The following is a 19763-nucleotide window of genomic DNA, read 5'->3' as shown; positions in this document are numbered from 1 at the left end:
TCAGAACTACGGAATACTACGGAATAAAAACTTACTAACTTTTCCTAGAGCATTTCTCCTTTAAGAATGACAGACATCCATCTACAGACCACTAACTCACCAAGTGCATTATTGACATTTATGCTGAGATTAAGCCACCAAAGGGAGGGGTGCAGATTAAGACATACATATACCTTAGAATAGAAATCCTAAAGTGCCTTCCAAGTAAAAAAAAATATTAAGTATTGTGCAAGATACAGTCTTACCCCAGGTTCTTTTACTGCGCTCTAATTCTGTGAAATTCTTAGTGGCATCCATAATTCTGAATATTCAATTATCCAGCATATACAGTTTCTTATCTACCCAGGATAGAAAGGAATTTTGCTGTATTCAAAATACCACGTTCTACCTAAAAATACTCAAATTTTGAAAAAAAAAAAAAAACCCTCAAATTTTGTAAAAAAAAACTGAGGAAGAATCAAGATCAAAATAATACAATAAAAACTTAGATTTTCAGCAGCAACAGGAATAAGATCTTTGAGTAACACCATGGTAGAGCCAGTTAAATTGGCTCTATAAGTAAAAGGAAGCTCTATGACAACACTTTACATTCCTATGAAAGAAAACTAGGATAAAGTGAAAAAAATATCTGATAGGCCAGGTACTCTAGAACCTGAGTACACGGACAGACATATAGCACACGTAACACATTACTATTGTTATGCCTTTCAAAAACAGTACAACTATGGCAATTCCAGAAAAGTACTACAATGTAATAAAATAAACATAAGACTAAGTTAAAGATAACTCAGTCAATGCTGAACCTTTAATTAAAAGCAGAATGTTTTAATTCTTAATACTTACAGGTCCCATAATTGTGGCTTGCCAATGAAACACTAGGGAAATACAAAACAAAACTGTTGTTATCTAAACACATACAAGTTTTTTTGAAATTAGCAATTAATATCAACTTGAGAGTTACTTACTATCATCCCCAACTGGACCTGCAGAACATTGTGCTGGAGGGTCACGGGCCAAATCACTAAGTTCCTACACCAAAACAGAAAATGATCGGTCATGTAACCATAATAAAAAACATAAGCAAGCAAACAAAGTCAACTGTTTATTTTCACCCCATTCTTTAATGAACATACAATCAGTTCACATGAATACATTCTAGTAAAATAGAGAAAGCGTAAGTAGTCAGTCCAGATCCTGGGACATAGCAGACATAAATATGAAAATTTTTGTTACACCAACAAAAGCTGTGCAAACCAAAAAAGTTCTATCAGATACTTTCATGGCTTAAGAACTTAGACAAGGGGCACCTGGGTGGCTCAGTGGGTTAAAGCCTCTGCCTTTGGCTCAGGTCATGATCCCAGGGTCTTGGGATCAAGCCCCGCATCAGGCTCTCTGCTCAGCGGGGAGCCTGCTTCCTCCTCTCTCTCTCTCTCTGCCTGCCTCTCTGCCTACTTGTGATCTCTGTCAAATAAATAAAATCTTAAAAAAAAAAAAAAAAAAACTTAGACAAAGCAGTTCTCAATATTCTCAATACTCATGTTGTCTGATGAACTTCCTTGACATCTCAGAGTTTCTACTATCTCAAATCCTGCTATTCCAGACCACACTACCCACAGACCTCATTTTCCACTTGAAAAATCTCTCCTGGGGCTGGGTAGGTATTCTTTTTTGTTTAATCTTATTCCTGCGGCTCAACCATGTCTTTTAGACAATGTTGAGTAAAATTACAACTCTGGAAGAACCTGAAATTTGCTCATAGTAAAAACATGCAGTTTCCAAAAGTCCACCTCACCTTGTATTTACAAATATATACTTAGCTCTTCCATGACTTGTATGTAACACATATGGATAATGCAGTAAGAAAAGAGTTGTTTCTTCACTGTTTTTTTAAAATTTAAGATGATATAACTTTATCTGTACATATACACCTATATATACATCTTTATAGGGATTTACAGACAGATCCATGAGGTAATAGTGGGCTTCTAAAAAAAAAAAGGTAATACACAATGCTTCAGGAAGATAACTAGAGCAAGTATCTGCCTCTGTTACATGGTCAAAATGTGCTTTAGGAAATGGCCAATTGTTCGGGAGTGATCAATCTAGATTCACTCTATTAAAAAAACAATCAATGAAAAATCAATGCAGAACAATTGTCCTTGTGGTAATCATTTCACGAAATATCAGAACATTATGTTGTATATCTAAAACTAAAAACATTACAAGTCAATTATATTTCAATAAAACTGGGGTGGGGAAGTTGTTCTGATATACTCTATCTTGCTTCTGAAAACTCATACCACATTTGCTTTTAAGATTATCAAAACAGCCAGATAATCGCACTTGTGCTGTTTTTGTTTAGTTTGTGAACAAAGACTTAGACAAAGTGCAAAAAATAAATCCTCTTTTGCAACCCAGAACTCATGGCTCAGTATGAGTTTCGATACAGATAAGAAGGAACAAGATCCTGGGCGCCTGGGTGGCTCAGTGGGTTAAAAAGCCTCTGCCTTCCGCTCAGGTCATGATCTCATGGTTCTGGGATCAAGCCCTGCATCAGGCTCTCTGATCAGCAGGGAGCCTGCTTTCCCCTTTCTCTCTCCCTGCCTGTCTGCCTCCTTGTGATCTGTCAAATAAATAAAATAAAAAATCTTCAGGAAGGAAAAAAAAAAAAAACAACAGCCAGATATCCCAAGATTCACAATCTCAGGATAATGGAAGATCAGATAATTTCTGCTTGCCTTTGTAAATATACCTTCATGTGTTCAGCATATGTGAAAATGGAGAAAATTCATTTTGATCACTTTTGATCCTGATAATAGATGAATTACAGAAACTCTTGACTAGAAGTTAAACAAATGGTTAAAAGAAACTATGTATGGTTTTGGCTTAAAAATAAAAACAAACATCCTTAGAAAGTATCAAATGATTCTGAACCACATTAAGTTTTTGGAAAACTATTCCTTTATTGAATAAAAATAGAAATGTACTTACAACTTGAACTGACTATCCATTATGAAGCAAATTACTTTTTCATAGGCCAGATTAGTTTTCATATGGTATTTACTTACATCCCATAATCAGCCACTTTTATTATAATGGGAATCTAACACCATTTCAAGGCATAAAAATTTTAACGTATATAAGAATTAAATAGTCTAGGGGCGCCTGAGTGGTTCAGTGGGTTAAAGCCTCTGCCTTCGGCTCAGGTCATGAACTCAAGGTCCTGGGATTGAGCCCAGCATTGGGCTCTCTGCTTGGCGGGGAGCCTGCTTCCCCCCCCCCCCCCCCCCCCCGCCTACTTGTGATCTCTGTCTCTGTCAAATAAATAAATAAAATCTTAAAAAAAAAAAAAAAGAATTAAATAGTCTAGTTTAAATGGTATGGACAATCCTCCCATATTCCGGAGCTTATATAACAAGTTCTTTTGTTTAACTGGCCCATCAAAAAAAAAAGATACCAAAAGTTATTTTATGGAGTCAAATTCCCTCTTTCCTTCAGAACATAAGGGTTCAAAACAAACAATCCCTCCAAAAAACCCCCACAACTTACCTGTTCCAAGCTACCCCCCCTTTTTTCCACAAAGATTTACCTCCTAGTTTCTTACAGTGATCTATCCCAAATTATGTACTTGTTTAAACCTGAAAAGAAATCTGTTATTTTAAAATAAAAACCAATCTAATGTTGGTTGATCTAACAAAATACCCAAGTGACCTTGGGTATTCTAAATACAACTGCAGGAATCTATAAAGTTGATCTAGAATACATCAACATTGATTTGAAAATTACATTTTTATTATGAAGAATTTAAGAAAATATTTCTTATAGAAGAAACAAGTTTTTAGGCACAGTATTTATAAATCATTAAGCCTGTATACATATGCTGGCATTATTACTCTACAGTGAAGGTATAATTTCAGCATCTTATTCTCAAATAATTTCGAAGCGCCTTATTTTTCAAGTTATCCATGACCAAGACACCTCTGAAGTAATAATCAGAGATCTAAAATTAGGCCAATTACTTTATGTACTATAAAATCTACTTTAAATGCAACACTGAAAAAATGACCTAACTTATTTTAAGGGTCAAAACAGGTCTTTTAGGGACACCTGGGGGGCTGGGGTTAAAGCCTCTGCCTTCGGCTCAGGTCATGATCCCAAATCCTGGGATCCAGCCCTGCACTGGGCTCTCTGCTCAGCAGGGAGCCTGCTTCTCCCCTCTCTCTCTGCGCCTGCTTCTCCCCTCTCTCTCTGCGGCTGCCTCTCTGCCTACTTGTGATTTCTCTGTCAAATAAATAAAATCTTAAAAAACAAACAGGTCTTTTAAATCATGTACCAGCCCTCATCTCTAAGATAACAAGTAATTCTCATGACATTATTATGCCTATAGCATAAGCAAATGAGATTACAGAGTAATACCTTAGCAAGGAAAAAATGAGAGAAAGCATAGTAACAAGTCATTTTAGACATTCATATATATATATATGTGTGTGTGTGTGTGTGTATATATACACATAACATTTTATCTACGCAATAAATATTTTACCCCGCTTTCATGAAAATGTTTTTCCTTCCAAATTTGTGATTGTAGTGTTCGGTTAATGGTAGCTGACAATCACCTGTTACTCAGACAGGGCTAATCACAGAATTTTGTTCCTTAGGCCTGTGATTAGCTCCAAAGGCTGCAAAGCAACCCAAGCCAGGACGTGACCTAATCAAGTTCATTCATCTCTACCTGGTTTTTCAAACTGAAGCTGGAACACTTTTTCCTTCTCTAAATCAGAAGCTGTATGGTTGTGACATACAGCTGTTGGCAGCCATGTGCCCTGAAATTACATGGTGAATCCAAAGAAAAAGAGATCACATTGAGCAGTGGAGATAATAAGAGCTGATGTGGCATACACATGCAATTTTAATCCCTGAGGTTGTAGCTTGTTCTGGGTTCCTATAGCTATTTCCTTTGATTTTTAACCACTCCAGTTTTCCTTCTAATAAATCCAAAGGGTTTGGAAAAACCCCAAGAGTGAGGAGACCCATTCTAAGCAGAGAGCTACTGGGACTCACATAGACTTTACCCACTAAAGCACAATGTAATGCTCAAGTCTTGTTTTCTTGAAAAACATGTAAGAGAGAAATCTAAGTGAAACAGTCTTAAAAATTAAGCTGGAGGGAGCAGTCATGTGTCCTGTCTAGCAACTTTTAATCTAATCACATAACCTAGAGGTTAATTTAAATCCATTTCTAAAATGAAAAGTGCAATATCTGCTATTAAAGTTTCACTATCAAAACATTTATTCACTTATAGGAACACTGCATTTTTGGTATCCAGCAGGTGAGGTATGAATAATACCAAGATAAAACATGAATGACTTTCCCAACAGACTGAGGTAATATAAAGTAGGCACAATGCAAAAACAAAAAACTACATTTCAACAACTTAAGTGCTTAAAATAAAGGCATTCAAATACTTTGTGAATCTTAAAAAGGTAACCACTAAACTTGCTTGGGTTTAAAAACAGTGACAACTGACCTGGGTCTTTCTTGATGGAGAGGGATAAGCATTCCAAACAGAGAAACTTATTCAAAGTTGAGGGTGTGAAAGAACACAAAGCTGTAAAAATTTGATTATAGTCTTACATACTAGAAACACAACAGGGTATAGGTAAGAAAGTAATGCATGTGGCCAGAAAGGTTAACCAGGGCTAGGATCTTCCATGAGTTTGAATATGTCAGATTATCCCAAAGGCAATGGGAAACGGACAAATCTTTTGTTTTAAAGATTTACTTACTTGTTTGAGAGCGAGAGAGAGCAAGCACAGTGGGGGGCCACACAGAGGGCACCCTAAATGGGGCTCAATCTCACCAACTCATGAGATCATGACCCAAGCTGAAACCAAGAGTCAGATGCTCAACTGAGCCACCCAGGCGCCCTGAACCATGCATAGTTTTTAAGCAAGAATAAGACAAATCAAATTTGGTTTTTACTATTTTACTACTTCTTCCATATTTAAAAAAAGAAAATTTTGCAGATATAATTGACGATCTATCACATACTCCTCAAAAATTCCATTTCCTTTCTCCCACAGGAGGTAAGATTATCCCAAATTTGGCTTCCACTATTTCTCCACATTTTTACACTCTACTAGGTATGTATCTTTTCACACATAGCATTGTTTTGCAGGTTTTCAAATTTTAAGAGATAAAAAACTATGAATCTATACAAAAACTTATATCTACATATCTCTATATATGTATACTATTCAGGACACTGGCTCTTAACACTATTTATAATAAGGACTTCTAAGACTGATTAACTACTGCCCTTCTATCCCCCCAAATACACACATACTTGCACAAAATTTTAATTTGTGGGGTATCAAAGACCCATCCCCATTTTGTAAGAATCCCTAATACAAAGGACAGAGAAGTAGATAACTACATTAGGAAGCTATAGCAGTAATTCAGGTGAGAGAAGAACACGAGAACTAAGTCACCAAGGACGATAAAAAATGTTAAATAACACGCATTTTATTTTTAAAACAGTCTTATGGAAATAGGCTTTATTTCTTCTATTTTACATCAGAACCCCTTACTAGAGGAAAAAATGCATTAAAGGTGAGGGACATCCTATGCTTTGGTGTATCTACTAGACACTTGAAAATTAGAGGTCTAAGGATGGATTTCCAAATACTGCTTTTTCAAAAGGGTGTCCCTACATCAAAAATGTAGTTTAAAAATTTGATACGGCAATTGGAAAACTGAAAAAAAAAATTTCAACTGTACCAACTCAAGTCTCTATTCTACTCAAGGTATATTTACTGGACTTAAGATAAATTTTCAATGAAGCACCTACTCAGAGATTATTCAAAAGTAATTTTGTCTTCGGTTTTAACTTTATGAAATGACTTTAAACCCTAAATTTTCATAGGCTTTAGAGACAAAAACAGTTTGTAAAATTGTATGAAGAACCGAAACCATTAGCTCTTTGCTTCCTAGCAGGGAGGGACAGTGGCAAGGACCAAAGAGAACAGCTCACCTACAGTACCTATAAAGTGTTCACACTGTTGACCATCCCTTTTCCCCAGAACAGCATTACTAAGGTGGCCTCTTGGCCAACTATTAAGACCACTAAAATAGCAAAGAGGCTGGCAGGGAGACTGGTACACACTAGGAGTTGCTAACAGCTCTACTCACAGTGAAGCGACACTAAAACTGACCAAGGGCATACAAGGACATAAAGAAAAATAAAACCTCACCAAAGTTAGACATCTCTTTGCCATGGTGTGTTCTTCTGGAGGGTATTTTCCTTTTGGATCATCTTCCTATGAACTGCTTCTCCTAAAACCTTCCTGCACAACACCTGGCTAGCATGAGAATCCAGGCCTCTTCTCACTTAGAAATACGCTTCTCCCTCCCATTTAAAAGCCTAAACAGACTCATAAGGAGTCAAGAAAATCTCTCTGTAAAGAAACCAAAAGGTACAGCTTAAGCCACTGAGTGTTCTCATCTGGAGGTATGTAATTAAACAGTAAAGAGTCTGACCATTCCTTTTCTGGGACTCATAAGAGAAAGCCTACAGTTTATCTTAAGAAAGATCTTTGCTTTGATCATTATAGCACACAGGATCTCTTTGACAGTTGACAGAAGTAAATCATGAAAAGGCTGAGACACTGGCTTAGAAGTCTAAACAAACTGCTAAGTATCTGCTTCTTGCTTCTCTCATTACATGTTACTCATTTCAAAGAAGTGAAAAGATGAACCATAGACTATGAAGAACAGCAAACCAAGGTATTAAACACAAAGGTATACAGAAATGATAGAGACATATAAAAAATAGTCTCTGCCTTTAAAGAACTTATAATTGGAAATGTAAGAACTGTTTATGAATGATGAAGCTATACAGTAGCCATGTCAGATCAGTGTCCAGTAAGTTAATACCTCTAGGAATAACTGTTTAAGCATTCTGCTAATTGTTCTTCCAGTGACAGCCTCTACTTATGTTAGATTAACATAACCAAAGTCAGCATTTATGAAAACAAAGATGATTGCTATGGTAACACCAAGTTCACAGGTTCCATCCTTGAGTAATTAGCACCACCATGTTCACAACCATTTGTTATCCCATACTCCAACATTCATCTTGCACATTATCACACAAAGGTCACGATGATAGTAGTATCATAAACACAATTCCCATCATCACTTTTGGAAAAACTTAGAAGTTCATGCCATTACCGAAAGGTAATTTCTTATATTAAAGAGCCCATTTCTTTAAAAACTTCTGACTTAAAGACAAGATGTGTGTAACTATGTGAATCAGTGTCATACAGACAGTCCTTGCCTCTTAAAACCTATACTGAGCAACAGAAACTACTACCTTGGGGGCTGGATGAGATGAGGCCATGAGGTGGAAGGCAGAAGAGAGCCTTTACAAGAAATTTTGAGGAGCCTTTACAACCTAGCAAAATATAAAGGTCCATATTCAGACCAATGTCAGGACGAAATACAGTACCATTAATTGCCTCATTAGGCAGATGAGAACTGCTCTAATTGTTCTTATAAAGATCAGATTTACCATGAAGTAAAAATTTGTATTAGATTTAATGCTCTGAAATTTTTACATACCATGTGTAGACACAAATGGTAAGGAAGGAAACAGCATACGTTTCAGAGATAAATGTATCCTTATCCTTAAATAAGTTATTTAAGAAGGAAGCTTAGCAAAATATTTTGGGATCTGAACAATTTCATGGAGCTATAGACTCAAAATAAGAAGGAATAGTCACTTTAAAATCATTATAGCTTGGAATTTAGAATTTGAGAAATCCTTAAAATTTCTTTTACCTTAAGGATTAACAGGTAGGTAGGTGCTACAAACCATGTCTCACTGTATTACTGACACTACATTAATTTCCTGTTTAGTTTTAATTACAGGTTAGACAGTGTGCTAGTTTGCCTAATTAGACAAGATATAAAGAATGGGTTGAATAATACTACAATTTTCTTTCTTTAAATCACCACTTAAGTCACTTAAAATTATTCAAAGCTATTCTTCTGTAAGCACTATCTAAATGAGCAAAAACAGCCAAATTTAGGTTCTCAGCTTTGATCTATAAAAGCATACAAGACATTTCATAGACATAAAAAACAAAATTAACAGCAGTCCGGTGGTGGAACACATCCAATTATAAATTAGCTTTGAAATGATAACAAGGATAAGACGAATGTGAAGTACTCCATTCTAAAAATGAACCAGTAACCAAGTACTGATTCACAACTGAAACCTACAAGGCCAAATATGACAAATCTAGCAATGAAAAGTTGAAGGCCTGAATGAAACAAGATTACGTTGAAGGTATCGTTAGAGATAAAAATCAGATGTTAAGGGAAAGTATAAAACACTTCATTGAATTTTTCCCTTCTCCAAAGGCAGAGGGTAGTTTTGAGACTCTTACATACCAAGGTTAACTTCGCTAATAAGTTATTCAGTAAATTCATCTGTTCTTAATTACACCATTCAATTTTCAAATAAGATCATTGCTATTGTAGCAAAACCAAAAAGAATACAAAATTTTCCAGTTAAAGAATGAAAATCCTTTAACTTTGCTAATTTCAAAATATTGACACTGAGAATTAACTACAGTTAGAAAAATCACCCTGAGATGACAAAACACTGTATAGGTAAAATATTTAGATAAACTATCTTTAATAATAATGGGTAAATCTGACATCTGAATAAAGATTTCCCTTTCTTTTCAACAGGTGTTTCTCATACTTGATTTATGTTCTTAAAAGGTAAGTTGCACAAGATAACAAACACCTATTCGTGTGTTTATATGCTTGTTTCTTCCACTCAAAGCAGAGACTCTCATGGGTAATGACAAGGCTTCCTCATTTTTTTTATCTCCTGGGACTAAACTACTGTGCCAGAGTAAAACCTCAGTAAGTATTGATTAAATGATTATCGCTAAGTCTGTGGATCTTAATCAGAGGGAGGCCTCAGAATCATCTGAGTAGTTTCAAAATTATGCCTGATCCCAGAGAAAATGATTCCATAAATATGCTTAGTTCCCATATACCATATTCTTTAAGATCTCTGCTCAATATCCTGATACATAAATGCAACTCATGTCAAAACCCACAAACTGTATCATATTCTATAGAAGGCAAAACCCAATCTAAGACTTGAGATTTCAATCTGAAAACTTTCACGCCAGTGGTAGGAACTAGTTATCTTCTTTACTAGAAAGGGATCATTATAGTCCAAAGGATTTGGAATCTTCAAGAACTGACTGTACCTTAAGACTAACAAGGGGCACTGAATCCTTGAGTTAGGTAACATATAACCTAACAACACATACCTTGTAAGTAGTTTTCCTCTAGTGCTAGTAAGAGTATTCAACTTTGTATTCGTAGGAGTAACGACAACTAGAATACTGCAGATAAGCAGGATGATGAAAGCAATGTCAAAGTCACTCACTCTTAATAAAATTAAACACCAAGGTCACCATGATCAGCATCCATGAGTCACACAACCATCCCACAAATTTGTCTGGCTACAGAAGCGCCTTAGGGCTCTTAAAGAAACACCTGCAAAACCATGTATCTGGCCTATAGGCTCTTTGGGAACAAGTGTATTTTAAGATACCCCTAACAATTAGTTGCCACATTGTAGTTCCCAAAGTCCTTGAAGAGACTAATCAAAAAGGAACTCACTCCTGCTTTCAAAACTTAGGTTAGTGAACAGCTTAGTTCACCAATTAGCTATAACCTGGGTGTAAGAGTAAAGTCAAATCCCAATTATTTAAATGTGACCCGGGAGGAGAACAACAGATTATAGGTAGCAAGACCAAGTAACATTCACTGGATAAAACAGAAATTGAAATGGTGTGAAATAGCAGAACAGCATCAAGTTTAAGAGCTTAAGCTCCCAAGGCAGACTATCTGATCTGAATCTCAGTCTCTTACTGTGCAACTGGATAAGAAACTTAACCTCTCTGTGCCTGTTTCTTTACGCATCACTGAGTGATAAAGTGCTTCAATCACAAGACAATTTTGAGGATTAAATGAACTGATTCTTATAAAGGGCTTATGAACAGTGTTGGGTATATAGTAAATGCTAAGTTCTAGCTACTATTAGCAGCACAATAATGCAAAAGAAAACCTTTTTGATTACCGAAAACCTAAAGGATGATGTAACAGTTAAGACACATTGTGGAACCACACTGTCCAGGTTCTAACCCCAGTTCTGCCTTTCTGTGCCTCAGGTTTCCAATCTCAAAATGGGGATAACAATTTAATTGTAACTACTTCCTGGAATTGTTGTAATATTAAATGAGTTAATGAAGGTGTCTCAAATAGTTCCGACACACTGCACTCAAAACACGTTATTCTAAGCTCCGCTCACATATTTTATGTAGTTCTTTCTAAACGTCCCCAAAACACAAGCACTGTAGTTATTTTAATAGGAGTAGTAAAATTGTCTGTGGTCCTCAACCACTAATTAACTTGGGAGTTCCCATTTTTTATTCTTGTTGTTTAATAAACAGCCCTGTAAAACCATACTACAGCTTACTGAATAAATACAGGAAAAAACCAAGTTAAGATTATAAGATTATATGATGACACTCTTAGTGCCTGGTCTAAGAAATACTTAAAATATTGAAATGCAGCTTTAGAAAAAAACAAATCCAAAGGCTTGATCAAATAAACTACTAATGGATAAAAATAACCCAACGCTACCAATTTCAATGAAGTATCAACAAGGAATACAGATATCTTAATATTTGGAATTTGGGGTCTTCAGACAGTAAATTTGAAACAAACAGGTAGGGGCACCTGGGTGGCTCAGTGGGTTAAGCCTCTGCCTTCGGCTCGGGTCTAATCTAAGGGTCCTAGGATAGAGCCCCACATCGGGCTCTCTGCTCCGCGCAGAGCCTGCTTCCCCCTCTCTGCCTACTTGTGATCTCTGTCAAATAAGTAAGTAAAATCTTAAAAAAAAAAAAGAAAAAAACAAAAACAGAAACAGGTACATGACACAAGAAATACCACACTAACATCTATGCCTACTTGACATTGTATTTTCAGAACACAGGACCTAAAAGAGCCATCTCCCATGAACTATCTCCTCACTGAAATTCTGTTTGGATCTTGGATTTTTTTCCCCCAAGTTTCATCATGTGATTTTGATATTAACAACTAAGCACCAAACCATATGCCTTCAAAAACTCTGTATAGGTTGAATGCACCGTCCAACATAAACAGTTTCTTCCAATTTGTAAAGTGTTATGTCCAGTTCCTGCATTACACATACCTTCAAAATATTTCCAACAGAAGTCAATCTGGTACTAATGAAAACAACTAAACCAGGAAAGTTCTTTAAGTTTCTGAAGATTGAAAATAGTGATATAAAACAGCAGTAATTATCTGAGTGCTATGTGCCATGGGCCTGTTCAAAGCCACTCGTTAACCTCTTTAATCCTAAAATAAACAAAATCTAGAAACCTAAACCGGTTTTTGCTCACTGCTGCATCCCTACTATCTAGAACATACTAGGCACTCAACTATTGTTCATACATAACAAGTATTTGTTTCATAGAAGCATACAAATAATCTGCCCACTCCTAGAACTCTATGTGGAGCATTTCTACCCCAAAGTTCACATTCTTAACTATTATATTGCCTCTCTAGAGCTTTTAAATCATTAAGTGGTGTCACAGCAGCTGGGTATCACCTATAAAAGAAAAAAAAATCAATGAGACCTTCCTTTGAAGTGTGCTGCTCCACACGCATAAAAAGCTATGGATCTGAGATTACTCCACATCCTAGCATCCTGAACTAATTCTCATACATAAAAGATTTTGATCTGTACTAAATGTTATATTCTTTATATTAACTATGCTGTAAAATAGGACTATGCTTCTCCAATTTTATTGCTGGCCTTAGAAGTGGTCAGAGATACTTAATCCTTCTGATTTAAAATCTTAACTCCTAAAAATTTGTACCTCTCCTTTTCCATTCTCTCAAAAACAAAGATTTTTTATATTTCACATAAACGCACAATGACAAAGCAATGATGAACTAAATCAAAATTCAAGATTTCAGCCTCAATACATTGCCTGAAGATCTGCAGTCAAATGCTCTACCTGTGAGCTATACCCCCCATTGCCTGAAGATCTGAACCATCATCTTTCATAATACCAGTCTGGTCAAATACACTCCAAAGTTACAGGTATTAAATAAAATTAGGCAGCATCAGGTCTACTTAGTAAAGCCAAGTCTTTGCCATTCCTTCCACGTAGAACCCCATTTTAAAAAGTAAGCCATCCAAACCGAAGTTTCTAACCCACAACCTCCTCTGACTCCTAGTTTTAGTAAGGCCGAATTTATTCCACGACATTTTTTTCAAGTTAGCTGTAAATACTCCACCCTCCTCGATTGTGCAAGAACCAAACACACCACACATACACAAGTTACAAAAAAGGGAAATACAGCCTCAGAGTTTGAATATAAAGTCTCCAGCATGACGTCTTAAGAGCTGTATACAATCTGATGTCAAAGTTAACGTTTAACAAAGAACTTTATTTCATATTATTACGAAAGGAGATGCCGGAAAAAGCCTGAACCAGTTAAAGCAGCCGCCATCTTAAAATGCGGGATAGAAGTTAGAGCAAGAAAATGAGACTAAACCACCGGAGGTGGAGGTTCCGCTCACCCCCCTCCTACTTCGAGCCTCGAAAAATCCAATTTTTCAACTTCTATCGATAGTTCAGTATCAAACCACGTTTTAAGTAGCGAAACAATCTTCTCCGAGTGTAATTAAATGAGATGAGGCAAAAATAGGCACACTGAACCTCCCCTTACTGCCATCACACCCCTAGTCCTCCCTCCCCCCAAAAGAAGGGAGCTTCCAGAAGCCTTTTACATCAGTTCCCAGGGTCCCTCCGATAAATACTTTCTGGTGAGAAGTCTCAACTACAAAACATAGGAAGTGGTAACATAGTGTCAGCCCATCTCCTCCCAACCCCACTTTTTCTTGTGTAACCTGCCCAGAGTCGATGAAGTTTGATTAGGCTTACTGACTACTCTTCAGCCGCCAAGAGACTTCTACACCGACCTCCAATTAAGTTCTGGACCCGACAAATTTCAATGATCTTCTCCCCTATGAGTTTCCCATGGTTCTCCCCCCTAGAAAACCCAAGAGCCCTGCTCTTACAACTGAAGTTTTTTAAGCACCGAGAATAGGGAGCGCCATGACATTTGCTGGAGCGTTCTCGACAAATATGACCCTCAAACAAGACTAAACCTTCTTTCAGAAGCAGAACCAAACCTCCTGAAATCACCCCCCCCCCAATTTGAACCGATTCCAGTGAAACACACTCAAGATAACATCTCACTTGCCACAAGTGTTCTACTGCTAGCTTTAGGCATCATTTCTTTAAAGCACATCTGCGTTTCCCATCCCCCAACAGAAGTGACCCAAAGAAAGACGTTTTCATAATTATACTTCCTCCCCACCCCCACGCTTTCCTCGGAAACTGAGCCTTGCATTCCTCCCACGACCCCATTCCCTTCAGCCCCACGGGTTACCTTATTAATCCGTTTCAGCGCCATAGTCTGTGCTTTTCGTCTGGCTCCTCACTCTCTCGGTGTGTGCTCAAAGGTCCGGCCAAAACTCTTGATTATCCGGGCGGCAGGGAAGGATTGTCTCTTCGTCTCACACCGGCTCTGCCAGACACAGGCGCCTTTTGCAAAAACGGAGCAGATCAGCACTCGCACGGGCCCCGGAGAGACCCTGATGAATCCAGGTCCCTTAAAACGGTCGCGATCCGGGGTGGGTGGGGTGGCGTGGCAAAGCCACCAACAGCCTCTATGCCGTGCTTCGGCCCGAAGAGGCGAGGGTGACGGGAAGAGCGGAGGGGCGGCTACAAGTTTGACTTCCCGGCCTCTCGGAAGGAAGAGACCCGGGTGGGAGAGGAAGAGGCGTAGGAGAAAGGGGTGGGTGCGGGGCAGGGTCCGGAGCCCAGCAGAGGAGGAGCCGGGGCCTAGTCGGCGCTATGCCGGCGTCACTAGGGCAAAGAAAGGCTGGGGAGGGGGGAGGGGGAAACAGGAGACTCCGGACTGACGCCGGGCTTCTTTCGGTTTCTGCTCAAAGATGCGGCCAGGAAGGGGAAGAAAATAATAGAGAAGAGACTTGATGTATGTTGCTGTCCCCGCAACTAGAGCTATTCTGTGTCTGTCCCTGACGCCACCGTACACTCCGCCTTCCAGCGCGCTCCCGCACGCGCCCGCCCAGCCACCGCCACCACGCGCCCGTGCTGCCCCTGAGGCTCCGGCTTAGGCGCGAGGACGCGCCCATTCCCCCACCCCCTCAAACAGGAGAGGCCCTGGCTTCCCCAGCCTTCCCACCCCACCCCACCCAACAGGCTGGTCACTCAAGCCACCCCAGGCCTGTATTTCCCCTCTTACCCGGCCGGCCAGTGGGCCGGCCCCCCTTCCCTTCCCCTAGCCGTCCACACCCACGCGTACAGAGGGGCCGGGGCCTCCCTCAAGCTGCGGCCTCGGCCTCCTCCCCGCGCGGCAGCTGGTGCCTCCCCGGCCCTACGGGGCTCACGCGCACGACACAGCCACAAGATGTCCGCTCTGACGGAACTACTGCCAGCTGCCACGCTCCGCCCCTCCCCCCTCCTCCTGCCTCTTCACCGCCGCGTATCAGTCCGCCAACGCCGCCGTCGCGAGCACAGGACGAATCTAAGGGTGAAGGGGGACGGTTTACTTCCTACGTCCAGGGCTGAGGTTATCTGGGCTACCCCTTTTTCGGAACAGCACCTTCTTACTAAACAGATCGGAGATTGGACTGGGAGGGCGGGGGCCGGAGGCGGGTCATGGGCTTGGGGGGGGGGGAGGGTGGACGAGCGGCGGAAACCCTCAGCCTCAGAGAAGCATCGAGAACCGGAAGGAGACCATGGGAGGAAGGTAATGGAAGCGGCAGCTGCGCGGTCGAGACCCACGCCCCTCCCAGCAGCGTCCCCCCAATTTCCTCACTTGGTATTGAGGCGGCGGATCTCGCGAGAACCTCGTGGCTGGCTAACAGGAGCTGTAACTCTGCAATGACTTAAGGGCAGTTTTGTGCGCTCTTCCGGTTGGGGGCCCGCCTCTAAACCCATAAATTCTCGCGAGATGCAGTAGGAACCGGCTCGAATTGGGGCGGGCCGCGTCTTGGAAGCACCGCCCCTGAATTGTCACGCTGGTGGGAGGGAGAGGAAATGGAATTCCCCCGACTCGTTAGAGCGCGCGCCGACACATCGGTCTTTCACGCGCCCAATCAGGAATGTGCGGTGGGAGGTACCACGGTCTAATTACTAGATACCTTTAGTCCTGCTTGATCCGGGCTTTTGAAGTTTTCGGTGAAGCAGGTGAGTGGTATTTACTCGCTTGCCCGTGTGGGCTGGTTAACCAGTAGGAGGAGGCACCTCTCGAAATGGTAACAGTCATTTTAAGTAGAACCTGGTGGACCGCTGATTAGCGCGCTCACGTGCTGAAATGTGGCGCGTTTCTGACCTAGAAGGTCAGTACTGAAAAGAGTGGGCCCATGTAGCCCTTCCCAGAATTACAGCAGGCTGGAAATCAAATGCAACGATGAATTAACATGAAGGATGGGGAGATGGGGGCAGGGTATTTATTTGCCTCTCACGGCCCGCCAAGATTGAGGTACGGGAGTAAACTAAATATCTTTTTCTTCTTTTTGCTCTGTTTCATTTTCTAGATCCATAAAATTGGCAAAACTCAAGAGATCAGAGTTTGGGGTCTCAACTGAAAAAAGGGGGGGCAGAAATAGAAAGATATAATTGGTCTGTTTTAATCTTCCCGGTGTAAAATAAGGAGATGATGGTTTTGCTCTGTAGTGTATCCTTCAGGCAAAGGGTAGTACGACATTCAGGAATAAAGAACGACAATAAATAAATGAATAAATGGGATAAAGGTAAGTGCTGACTTGTTTAAAGTTTTCTAACATTCCTTTCTAACTTAACGAAGTGGATATTTAAAAGAATTAAATAGAAATACAAGCTTATTTTAAAAATATACATTAAAAGAAAAGAAAAGCAGCAAGTTCTTTCTTGTTAAAATAAAGTATTACCTAATAACTGAAATAGGCCTGTGATGAATGGGCTAATGTATACTGTTTAAGTGACCAGAATGAGTGTCATAGAGCAATTAGTGAAACAGTGCTGCTCAAACTAGTATGTATGTGAATCACCTAAGAATTTTGTTCAGAATGCAGATTTTGATTTAGTAAGCCTTGGTGGAGCATGAGATTGCACAGTTTTAACAAACTCCCAAATTCTGCAGATTATTCTGGTCAGAGGACAGTCCTGTGAGTAGCAGAGCACTAAAGTGCTCATCACATAGCTTATTTCCCGTCTTCCAAAATAATCTTTTTTCTCTGTTTTAACCAGTCTAATATAGTAGAAACACAGAATTAGGCAGTTGGGGTGGAGAGTGAAATCCAGGTTTGAGTTCTTGCTCTATTCCCATTTGTGTGATATTTTGTGGTTACTTACTATCCTAGTTTCTTCCAACAGTTGAATTATACATAATAATAGCTGTCATTTTTCACAGGGTTAGGTATGGTTCAGATGTCATAAAATAATTGAAAGGGTACTGTAGACTACAGTGGTGTATAAACCTAAGTTATTAACGTAATCAGTCAGCCATTAACTGTGATACCTATGTAAGAATAATCATAAATATAGGTAATGTTTATGCAACACCTGTCATTTGTCAGGTACTGTGCTTATTAATCTCCTTTTACAAATAAAGAAACTGATGCACAGGGAGATTAAGTTACTAATCCCAGGATCACATAGCTAATAAGTGGCAGAAGTAGAATTTGAACCCATGCAGTTAACTTCAGGGTATTTAACGAGTGGAGTTTCATATTGTCTTTTAATTTAGAAAGTAGGAGAGTAGGATGTTTTATATTTCTACTTTCAGTGTCCTCTGAATCTAGTTTTGTTTGACTTATTTCTCCCTCTGTTTTGTTATTTCAGAAGCCAGGGTTACAAGAGTGGTAGGAAACATTCCTACCTACCCAAAGGCAACTCACAATATCCAGGAGTTCCATAAAGAAAAGTCCCAGATAAGCCAATTTGTATTATCCTAATCTAAACAATCTTCAGTATGAAAGTATAATGGAACATGTTAATGCTCTTAATTAACAAAGCACAGCAGACTGGGACAAATTTGAGGTCAGAGTTCTAACTTTTGGGCGACAGACCACGCTGGTAGTCTGGTGAAGCCATGGACTCTTCTAAGAATAATGTTTCTAAATGTATAAAATAAAATTCATAGCAATGGTAATAATATGATATAAAGTATCTCATTCCTAGTGGTGATACAGACATAGGTATAGCTGTTTGTCGCTTATATTAAAAATTGAAGGAAATGCTAAATTTCATTTAGAAATTAGTAAAAATAAAGATGTATTTCCTCCCCCACCCCCCATCAAAGTTCACATACTCCCTGTATTCTATCCATGAACTTCATGATAAAAAATTTTTGGTAAAGTCTAATGGGCTTACTCTTCTTGGTAAGCCTTGAGGGGATTGTGAAATTTTAACATGCAGTTATAATTTATATTCATAACAGTAGTGATTAATTAAAAAAAGTTTAATTACTACCAGTATACTCATTAAGAATGCATGGAAGTACATACTAGTTTTAGGAAATAGTTTTATTTCATTTGTTGATTTTTTTTAACTATACCTATAAATATATCCTATAGAAGACTTTCCTGTCCAGATGACTTATTCCCCAAGCATTCTGGTAACTTAGGTTTTACTGTGTCATTCTTACTTATCACATACCTTTGCAAATACGATGTGGTAGAAGAAGTGAAATGAAAATAATAGCCAAAGATGAAATTAAAATACTGTTAGTCATTATTTTTTGAAGTACTATGAATAGAGTCTTTTAATTCATTATATTATCAAATCTCTTTTATATAGATGAAACACTCAGGGTCTTAAAATTATTAACTAATTGTCAGGATTTAAACCTAGGCAGTCCGACCTCAAAGCTCACACTCAACCAGTAAGCTGTTTGATTATTTTTTAGTCCTTTGATTATTAGCCAATATTAATTTGCCCAATAGTGCAACAAGTACATATTTGCTGTCTCAAATTCTTATGCATTTCTTAGTATTCCAAGTAAAAATCCACCCAGTGACTGAAAGGAATTTTCTAAAGTTTTCCTTTGCAGCAGTATTGCTTATGGTATCCAACACCACCTTTAAGTAAGTGGGTGACCATTTGGGGCTGGAAAATTACAAACAGTATAATCCAGATTAGATTTTAATATGATAATAACCTTTGCTATCAATTAGTTTTTAATTTGGGGTATTTTCACCAATCTTAATGAATAAAACAGTGATTAAAATTAATTTTAAGTAGTATTGTATTTCCTTGAAAATAGAAGTTCATAATTATGGCCAGAAATAGGAGAATATATCCAATTACAAATTGTCTAAATAGATTAAAAAAAAAAAAAAACTTTTAAAATTTCAGATGAAATCAAGTTAGGTTGAAAATCATGGATAAATCATCTAGATAAAATGATTTTGAGGGTTAGGTAGTGTCAAATGAGAAAACCAATTTAGTAACAAGTTCGATGTCCTTCATTGGGGTGGATGGGGGTGGTGAGCCTGGTGGTAGGTATTGTGGAGGGGAGGTATTGCATGGAGCAGTGGGTGTGGTGCTCAAACAATG

The 19763-nt window shown here is 38.8% G+C and overlaps 1 protein-coding gene, 1 long non-coding RNA gene and 1 other non-coding gene across 6 annotated transcripts in view; 2 read left to right on the top strand and 1 right to left on the bottom strand.

Moving 5' to 3' along the window:
* Positions 1–16167, bottom strand: part of UBE2D3 (ubiquitin conjugating enzyme E2 D3) — a 29880-nt gene extending 13713 nt beyond the window's left edge. The window contains exons 1-4 of one of the 4 annotated variants that reach the window (XM_045997189.1): positions 16042–16167; positions 14587–14741; positions 966–1029; positions 844–875 (exon numbers count right to left, since the gene is read on the bottom strand). In XM_045997189.1, coding sequence (XP_045853145.1) covers positions 844–875; positions 966–1029; positions 14587–14610 — 120 coding nt within the window. In that variant the 5' untranslated portion in view covers positions 14611–14741; positions 16042–16167. Of the gene's footprint in view, positions 1–843; positions 876–965; positions 1030–14586; positions 14742–15465; positions 15683–15825; positions 15959–16041 lie in introns of those variants that run through there. The other 3 variants (XM_045997190.1, XM_045997187.1, XM_045997188.1) reach the window with 3 other exon arrangements.
* LOC123937842 lies at positions 2339–2464 on the top strand. Its single transcript, XR_006817624.1, has one exon. It is a non-coding gene; the product is annotated as a small nucleolar RNA SNORA40 (small nucleolar RNA).
* Positions 16168–16274: 107 nt separating the features above from the next.
* LOC123936691 lies at positions 16275–19317 on the top strand. The gene is made up of 3 exons (XR_006817377.1): positions 16275–16412; positions 16763–16978; positions 18048–19317. It is a non-coding gene; the product is annotated as an uncharacterized LOC123936691 (long non-coding RNA).
* The last annotated feature ends 446 nt before the right edge of the window (positions 19318–19763 follow it).

Source organism: Meles meles, chromosome 2, assembly GCF_922984935.1.
Source record: "Meles meles chromosome 2, mMelMel3.1 paternal haplotype, whole genome shotgun sequence".
In the NCBI taxonomy this organism is placed as follows: Eukaryota; Metazoa; Chordata; class Mammalia; order Carnivora; family Mustelidae; genus Meles; species Meles meles.
The sequence above is the reverse complement of the archived record's forward strand: the minus strand, read 5'-3'. Positions and strand labels throughout refer to the sequence as shown.